The 9477-nt window shown below is 45.1% G+C and overlaps 1 protein-coding gene across 1 annotated transcript in view; it reads left to right on the top strand.

The window, feature by feature from the left end:
* LOC115117880 (periplakin-like) overlaps positions 1-9477 on the top strand; it is a 31774-nt gene that overhangs the window by 11051 nt on the left and 11246 nt on the right. Inside the window, exons 2-7 of the mRNA XM_065016600.1 lie at positions 2229-2328; positions 2674-2828; positions 5368-5488; positions 5836-5961; positions 7345-7386; positions 9187-9351. Coding sequence (XP_064872672.1) covers positions 2229-2328; positions 2674-2828; positions 5368-5488; positions 5836-5961; positions 7345-7386; positions 9187-9351 — 709 coding nt within the window. The remainder of the gene's footprint in view (positions 1-2228; positions 2329-2673; positions 2829-5367; positions 5489-5835; positions 5962-7344; positions 7387-9186; positions 9352-9477) is intronic.

The following is a 9477-nucleotide window of genomic DNA, read 5'->3' on the forward strand; positions in this document are numbered from 1 at the left end:
AGAGAATGGAACCAGAAGAGGGGGGGGAAACTATCTCTGGAAGATGGCCACCGAGAGAGAGAAGCTTTGCTGAAAGAACCACTAAGACGGTGACAAAACCGTGATTTATGTTTGTTGTAGTTTAAAGATTATCCTATTGTGTTCTTGTTTCATCTGGAGAAGAAGATGTGTGTTTTTCCTTGGAAGATTTTTCATTGATTATGTTTGAATGTTTTTGTTGACAAAATACTCTCAATAGAGAACCGTGTTCAATCAGAAAAACCTTTTTCCTGACTCGTTTATTCCACCTTCCCGCTTTAGAGTGACGCCTAATTACTTGGTACGCTCACATTAGTCTATTGGATTAAGGAGAGGAAACTACTAGACTATTGAGATGACGAGGAGAGGAAGCTACTAGACTATTGAGATGAAGGAGAAGAGATGAGGAAAGGAAACTACTAGACTATTGAGATGAAGGAGAGGAGATGAGGAGAGGAAACTACTAGACTATTGAGATGAAGGAGAAGAGATGAGGAGAGGAAACTACTAGACTATTGAGATGACGAGGAGAGGAAGCTACTAGACTATTGAGATGAAGGAGAAGAGATGAGGAGAGGAAGCTACTAGACTATTGAGATGCAGCCCATGTCATCTGACCCGTGGGAGATGTGCAGCAGGGAGCTTTCAGGTTCATTCAGGGTTAGTAGACACGGCAGGCAGACGGTGAAGTGGACGACAAGGCAAGTGCACTTCATTCAGTCACTCATCTGATTACCTCCCTAATGACAGCTACCATTTTAAGCATCCCTGCTGAAGAGCTGTGTTAATCCTGACTGAGTCTGTTACTAAGATGAAGACTGGAGATTAGTTACTGACTGGATCCGTCTTTCATTCATAACAGTCTGAAGAGTTGATTTATCCCTCAGTCGACGTTAGCATGTCAAAGTTAAAAATTTTTGTTAAAGTTTAAAGCTCCAGTGCCCGATTGGGGAAAGCATCAACGTAGGGTCCTGTTTACTTGTGTAGGCCCACATTATGAGGCCCGGTTTTAATGTCTGTTGCTCAAGTCCATTTTGTACTCTGAACAGAACGCACAGATGGTCTCTAAAGGTTTTCAGAGAGATACGGTCACTGCAGACTCTTTCCTTTTAAAGGCATCGTTCACCCAACTGAACTATCCCTGTAACCTAACAGTGGTCTTTCTGGAACAGCACTCACAGATGGTCTGTATGTAGAACTAACTGGTGTCTTCTCCCCTGAGAGGGTATGTATGTAGAACTAACTGGTGTCTTCTCCCCTGAGAGGGTCTGTATGTAGAACTAACTGGTGTCTTCTCCCCTGAGAGGGTCTGTATGTAGAACTAACTGGTGTCTTCTCCCCTGAGAGGGTCTGTATGTAGAACTAACTGGTGTCTTCTCCCCTCAGAGAGTCTGTATGTAGAACTAACTGGTGTCTTCTCCCCTGAGAGGGTCTGTATGTAGAACTAACTGGTGTCTTCTCCCCTGAGAGGGTCTGTATGTAGAACTAACTGGTGTCTTCTCCCCTGAGAGGGTCTGTATGTAGAACTAACTGGTGTCTTCTCCCCTCAGAGAGTCTGTATGTAGAACTAACTGGTGTCTTCTCCCCTGAGAGAGTCTGTATGTAGAACTAACTGGTGTCTTCTCCCCTCAGAGAGTCTGTATGTAGAACTAACTGGTGTCTTCTCCCCTGAGAGGGTCTGTATGTAGAACTAACTGGTGTCTTCTCCCCTCAGAGAGTCTGTATGTAGAACTAACTGGTGTCTTCTCCCCTGAGAGGGTCTGTATGTAGAACTAACTGGTGTCTTCTCCCCTGAGAGGGTCTGTATGTAGAACTAACTGGTGTCTTCTCCCCTTAGAGCGTCTGTATGGGGAGGGTCACACTGTTCCCCATCATCCTTAGCAAACACAGCTGATTTAAACGAATTGCGTTCTAAACTGAAGGTCATGATTAGTTGATTATTGGAGTCAGGTTTGTTAGCTGGGGACAAAGTGTGACACCAATCAGGCCCCAGAAGACTGGAGATGTCCATCCCAGATCTAGAAGAACGTTTTAAAGAATGTTTTACTTGCAATGACAGTCATATATGGCTGTTTTGACCTACTTCGGTTGAATGCAATGACAGTCATATATGGCTGTTTTGACCTACTTCGGTTGAATGCAATGAATGTAAGTCGCTCTGTATAAGTTCAATGACTAAAAATGTAACTGTTGTCACCTCCTCATTCCAGGGCGCCCTCCTCTGAGCTGTCTGCACTGATTGAGAAGCTGCAGAAGAATGCTGACAAGGTGGAGAAGCTCATCCTTGAGACGGAGCAGAACCTCAACAAGGTAAAGAACCGCATCACACAGAACCTCATAGAACCGTTTAGAACATCATAAAACCACACAGAACTGGATAGAATCTCAAGGATCATCATATAACATCGTAGAACCTCATAGAACTGCGTGGAACCGCATAGAACCTCAGAACTACATAGAACCTCAAAGAAACACACAGAACTTCATAGAACGTCACAGAACCTTATGATAGGGTCATACCTTTTGATAATGCAACAACAACATCCTATTGGTGGCTCTGGCAGACTGTTTGCATTATCCTAATGGGCTCTGTGTGGCTCTCAATGTCTTTGACAATATCACATGAAGACCTTTGACTGCTCTGTGTTGTATCAGGATGTAAGTAAGATCAACGAGGGCAAGCAGCCTCTGTACCAGGACGACACCAACAAGCGCATCCTAAGCTCTCTGGAGCTGCTGCAAGGCCTGGATGAGGACGCCGTCGACGCAAAACGCCTGCAGCACCCCCAGGCTGAGATGATAGAGCAGGAGTGAGTTATATTATCTAGTAGATATACACTACACTAGATATACCTACTGTACCTGCAGCACCCCCAGGCTGAGATGATAGAGCAGGAGTGAGTTATATTATCTAGTAGATATACACTACACTAGTTATACCTACTGTACCTGCAGCACCCCCAGGCTGAGATGATAGAGCAGGAGTGAGTTATATTATCTAGTAGATATACACTACACTAGATATACCTACTGTACCTGCAGCACCGCCAGGCTGAGATGATAGAGCAGGAGTGAGTTATATTATCTAGTAAATATGTACCTGCAGCACCGCCAGGCTGAGTTGATAGAGCAGGAGTTATATTATATAGTAGATATACACTACACTAGATATACCTACTGTACCTGCAGCACCCCCAGGCTGAGATGATAGAGCAGGAGTGAGTTATATTATCTAGTAGATATACACTACACTAGATATACCTACTGTACCTGCAGCACCGCCAGGCTGAGATGATAGAGCAGGAGTTATATTATATAGTAGATATACACTACACTAGATATACCTACTGTACCTGCAGCACCGCCAGGCTGAGATGATAGAGTAGGAGTTATATTATATAGTAGATATACACTACACTAGATATACCTACTGTACCTGCAGCACCCCCAGGCTGAGATGATAGAGCAGGAGTGAGTTATATTATCTAGTAGATATGTACCTGCAGCACCCCCAGGCTGAGATGATAGAGCAGGAGTGAGTTATATTATCTAGTAGATATACACTACACTAGATATACCTACTGTACCTGCAGCACCCCCAGGCTGAGATGATAGAGCAGGAGTGAGTTATATTATCTAGTAGATATACACTACACTAGATATACCTACTGTACCTGCAGCACCCCCAGGCTGAGATGATAGAGCAGGAGTGAGTTATATTATCTAGTAGATATACACTACACTAGATATACCTACTGTACCTGCAGCACCCCCAGGCTGAGATGATAGAGCAGGAGTGAGTTATATTATCTAGTAGATATACACTACACTAGATATACCTACTGTACCTGCAGCACCGCCAGGCTGAGATGATAGAGCAGGAGTGAGTTATATTATCTAGTAAATATGTACCTGCAGCACCGCCAGGCTGAGTTGATAGAGCAGGAGTTATATTATATAGTAGATATACACTACACTAGATATACCTACTGTACCTGCAGCACCCCCAGGCTGAGATGATAGAGCAGGAGTGAGTTATATTATCTAGTAGATATACACTACACTAGATATACCTACTGTACCTGCAGCACCGCCAGGCTGAGATGATAGAGCAGGAGTTATATTATATAGTAGATATACACTACACTAGATATACCTACTGTACCTGCAGCACCGCCAGGCTGAGATGATAGAGTAGGAGTTATATTATATAGTAGATATACACTACACTAGATATACCTACTGTACCTGCAGCACCCCCAGGCTGAGATGATAGAGCAGGAGTGAGTTATATTATCTAGTAGATATGTACCTGCAGCACCCCCAGGCTGAGATGATAGAGCAGGAGTGAGTTATATTATCTAGTAGATATACACTACACTAGATATACCTACTGTACCTGCAGCACCCCCAGGCTGAGATGATAGAGCAGGAGTTATATTATCTAGTAGATATACACTACACTAGATATACCTACTGTACCTGCAGCGCCGCCAGGCTGAGATGATAGAGCAGGAGTTATATTATATAGTAGATATACACTACACTAGATATACCTACTGTACCTGCAGCACCCCCAGGCTGAGATGATAGAGCAGGAGTTATATTATATAGTAGATATGTAGTACCGCCAGGCTGAGATGATAGAGCAGGAGTTATATTATATAGTAGATATACACTACACTAGATATACCTACTGTACCTGCAGCACCCCCAGGCTGAGATGATCGAGCAGGAGTTATATTATATAGTAGATGTAATACACTGATACACTTAAGCAATAAGGCACAAGGGGGTGTGGTATATTGGCCATATACCACAAACCCCTGAGGTTCCTTATTTCTATGATAAACTGGTTACCAACGTGATTAGAGCAGTAAAAATACATGTTTTGTCATACCTGTTGGCTGTCAGCCAATCAGCATTCAGGGCTGGAACCACTCATTTTATATTAGATATTATACCCTCTTTAGCCCGACACTGAGCTCCACTCACTCACTCCACTGTTGAGTTTTAACTAACCCTGTGTCCTCACCCTGTGTCCTCACCCTGTGTCGTCACCCTGTGTCGTCACCCTGTGTCGTCACCCTGTGTCGTCAACCTGTGTCCCCACCCTGTGCCCCCACCCTGTGTCGTCACCCTGTGTCGTCACCCTGTGTCCTCACCCTGGTCACCCTGTGTCCTCACCCTGTGTCCTCACCCTGTGTCCTCACCCTGTGTCGTCACCCTGTGTCCTCACACTGTGTCCTCACCCTGTGTCCTCACCCTGTGTCCTCACCCTGTGTCCTCACCCTGTGTCGTCTCCCTGTGTCCTCACCCTGTGTCCTCACCCTGTGTCGTCTCCTCCAGTATGAAGCAGCTGAGAGTGAGACTAAGGAAGCTGAGAGAGGACCACGACCGCATCTACCACCTGACCCGTTCTGAGGGCCTGCCGAGCGTCAACTGGGGCAGGATCATTGAGGAGAAACAGGTGAGGGGAACACACACACACACAGGCTTGGATATGTGTACACACACATACACACACACATACACACACACACATATACACATACACACTCATACACACACACACACACACACACACACACATACACACACACATACACACACACTCAGGCTTGGATATGTGTACCCACACACACACACACACACACATACACACATACACACACACTCAGGCTTGGATATGTGTACACACACACACACACACACACACACACTTACACACATACACACACACACAGGCTTGGATATGTGTACACACAGTTTCCGCACACAGTAACATAAACGTCATGTCTTTCTTCTTCCGACCAGGGCAACCTGAGCAACAAGGGTTTTGGTCAGGACCTGCCCACCATAGAGAACGAGGTGGAGGAACACAACATCTTTCACAGTGAGGTGGAGGCCCTGGCCCCTCACATCTCAGCCAGCGACGACAAGGTAGCACTAACAACCAGCGCAGAAACTACCTGATACGTTGTGTTTTATACTCAGTCATTTACTATCCAGATAACCATGGCTTTATTTATAGCCCACATACCTGACGACAACAACAACAACCACTCTGAAAGTTCCAGTTATGACAAAACAAACAGACATATATATTGTACTTAATGATTGTCAACAATGACTCATTACTCACAAAACAAACAGGAATATATTGTACTGAATGATTGTCAACAATGACTCATTACTCACAAAACAAACAGGAATATATTGTACTGAATGATTGTCAACAATGACTCATTACTCACAAAACAAACAGGAATATATTGTACTGAATGATTGTCAACAATGACTCATTACTCACAAAACAAACAGGAATATATTGTACTGAATGATTGTCAACAATGACTCATTACTCACAAAACAAACAGACATATATATCGTACTGAATGATTGTCAACAATGACTCATTACTCACAAAACAAACAGACATATATATCGTACTGAATGATTGTCAACAATGACTCATTACTCACAAAACAAACAGACATATATATCGTACTGAATGATTGTCAACAATGACTCATTACTCACAAAACAAACCTTCACACGTCACATTCAAATGTAGTTATTTAGTGGAGTCTCTGCTTCAGAGGGACCTTCAATAACGTTGTTTATTAAATAACCAGGCGTTTCAGACAGCGACAACATGGTAGGACTAACAGCCACGCAGGTCAACTCCAAGCCCACTTCAGTTAGAAACTGTTGCATTTGAAAAAACGAAGACTGTTTTTACATTTTGAGGTTTTGCTAAGATACGAATCTCCAATCATTTCTGACTTCTCCATACCATTTCCAGTCGTTCAATGCCACATAGACATGACGTATGTTAGTGAGGATTTGTTTCCCCGGTCAAGCTCAATATCATTTAAAATGCCTGACAGGGAGGAGCTCTCACAGAAAGGTCCATGCAGTAATATTCTTTTTACTTCTCTCTCCTCTCACTCTCACTCTCACTCTCTCTCCTTTCTGCTCTCTCCTCTCACTCTCTCTCCTTTCTGCTCTCTCCTCTCACTCTCTCTCCTTTCTGCTCTCTCCTCTCACTCTCACTCTCTCTCCTTTCTGCTCTCTCCTCTCACTCTCTCTCTCTCTCCTTTCTGCTCTCTCCTCTCACTCTCACGCTCTCTCTGTCTCCTCTCATTCTCTCTCTCTCTCTCTCTCTCCTCTCGTTCTCTCTCCCTCTTTCCTCTCGTTCTCTCTCTCTCTCTCTCTGTCTCTCTCTCTGTCTCCTCTCGTTCTCTCTGTCTCCTCCTTCTCTCTCTCTCTCTCTCTTTGTCTCCTCTCGTTCTCTCTTTCTTTCTCTCTCTCTCTCTCTAGGACTCTGCCAGTGCCCTCCAGCTGAAGTACAACAAGCTCCTGGTAAGATTGACTTTAATAATGACTTCATCTGAAGCATGGACTCAGGGAGAGCTTGAGGAGTGTGTATGCATGTACAGTAGCTCTATGTGAGTTCTACACCTGCAGTACCATGCTATGTGTACCTGTGTCTATACCTGTACCTGTGTCTGTGTCTGTACCTGTGTCTGTGGCTGTGTATGTGTCTGTACCTGTGTATGTGTCTGTACCTGTGTCTGTACCTGTGTCTGTGTCTGTGGCTGTACCTGTGTCTGTACCTGAGTCTGTGTCTGTACCTGTGTCTGTGTCTGTGTCTGTACCTTGTGTCTGTACCTGTGTCTGTGTCTGTACCTTGTGTCTGTGTCTGTACCTTGTGTCTGTACCTGTGTCTGTGTCTGTACCTGTGTCTGTACCTGTGTCTGTGTCTGTGTCTGTACCTTGTGTCTGTGTCTGTACCTGTGTCTGTGTCTGTACCTGTGTCTGTACCTGTGTCTGTGTCTGTACCTTGTGTCTGTGTCTGTACCTGTGTCTGTACCTGTGTCTGTGTCTGTACCTTGTGTCTGTGTCTGTACCTGTGTCTGTACCTGTGTCTGTGTCTGTACCTGTGTCTGTGTACAAAGTGTTTTATCCACGTACACCCTGGCTTTCCTTCCCTTTGTTCAGAGAGTGTACCTCAATAACATTCATCCCAGGATGGTGTGTGTGTGTGTGTGTGTGTGTGTGTGTGTGTGTGTGTGTGTGTGTGTGTGTGTGTGTGTGTGTGTGTGTGTGTGTGTGTGTGTTGTGTGTGTGTTTCATTCACCATCACACTTTCCCCTCTCCCAGAATATGTGTACCAGCGTGTAGGTCTATAGTAACTATCTCTCCTCTCTCTCCCCAGGCCAGTTCCAGTCTATAGTAACTATCTCTCCTCTCTCTCCCCAGGCCAGTTCCAGTCTATAGTAACTATCTCTCCCCAGACCAGTTCCAGTCTATAGTAACTATCTCTCCCCAGGCCAGTTCCAGTCTATAGTAACTATCTCTCCCCAGGCCAGTTCCAGTCTGTAGTAACTATCTCTCCCCAGACCAGTTCCAGTCTATAGTAACTATCTCTCCCCAGGCCAGTTCCAGTCTATAGTAACTATCTCTCCCTCCCCAGACCAGTTCCAGTCTATAGTAACTATCTCTCCTCTCTCTCCCCAGGCCAGTTCCAGTCTATAGTAACTATCTCTCCCCAGGCCAGTTCCAGTCTATAGTAACTATCTCTCCCCAGGCCAGTTCCAGTCTATAGTAACTATATCTCCCCAGACCAGTTCCAGTCTATAGTAACTATCTCTCTCTCAGACCAGTTCCAGTCTATAGTAACTATCTCTCCCCAGACCAGTTCCAGTCTATAGTAACTATCTCTCCTCTCCCTCCCCAGGCCAGTTCCAGTCTATAGTAACTATCTCTCCTCTCTCTCCCCAGGCCAGTTCCAGTCTATACTCTCTCCCCAGGCCAGTTCCAGTCTATAGTAACTATCTCTCCCCAGACCAGTTCCAGTCTATAGTAACTATCTCTCCCCAGACCAGTTCCAGTCTATAGTAACTATCTCTCCTCTCCCTCCCCAGGCCAGTTTCAGTCTATAGTAGCTATCTCTCCTCACCCTCCCCAGGCCAGTTCCAGTCTATAGTAACTATCTCTCCTCTCTCTCCCCAGGCCAGTTTCAGTCTATAGTAACTATCTCTCCCCAGGCCAGTTCCAGTCTATAGTAACTATCTCTCCCCAGACCAGTTCCAGTCTATAGTAACTATCTCTCCCCAGGCCAGTTTCAGTCTATAGTAACTATCTTTCCTCTCTCTCCAGGCCAGTTCCAGTGCTCGACTACAGCGCCACCTGTTGAGCCTGCGTGACTACATGCAGTGCTGCACTAATGAGCTGTACTGGATGGACCAGCAGGCAGGGGAGAGGATCAACTATGACTGGAGCGATACTAACCTGGACTACCCTGCACGTCACAGACAGTATGAGGTAGAGAGGCACAAACCAGTTCCAGTCTATTAACTATCTCTCCCAGGCCAGTTTATGTCTTAGTAACTTTGTGTTTGTGCATGCCAGTTTAGTGTTTAGTAACATCACACCCCAGACCAGTTCCAG

This window comes from Oncorhynchus nerka, unplaced genomic scaffold, assembly GCF_034236695.1.
Source record: "Oncorhynchus nerka isolate Pitt River unplaced genomic scaffold, Oner_Uvic_2.0 unplaced_scaffold_959, whole genome shotgun sequence".
NCBI classification, from domain to species: Eukaryota; Metazoa; Chordata; class Actinopteri; order Salmoniformes; family Salmonidae; genus Oncorhynchus; species Oncorhynchus nerka.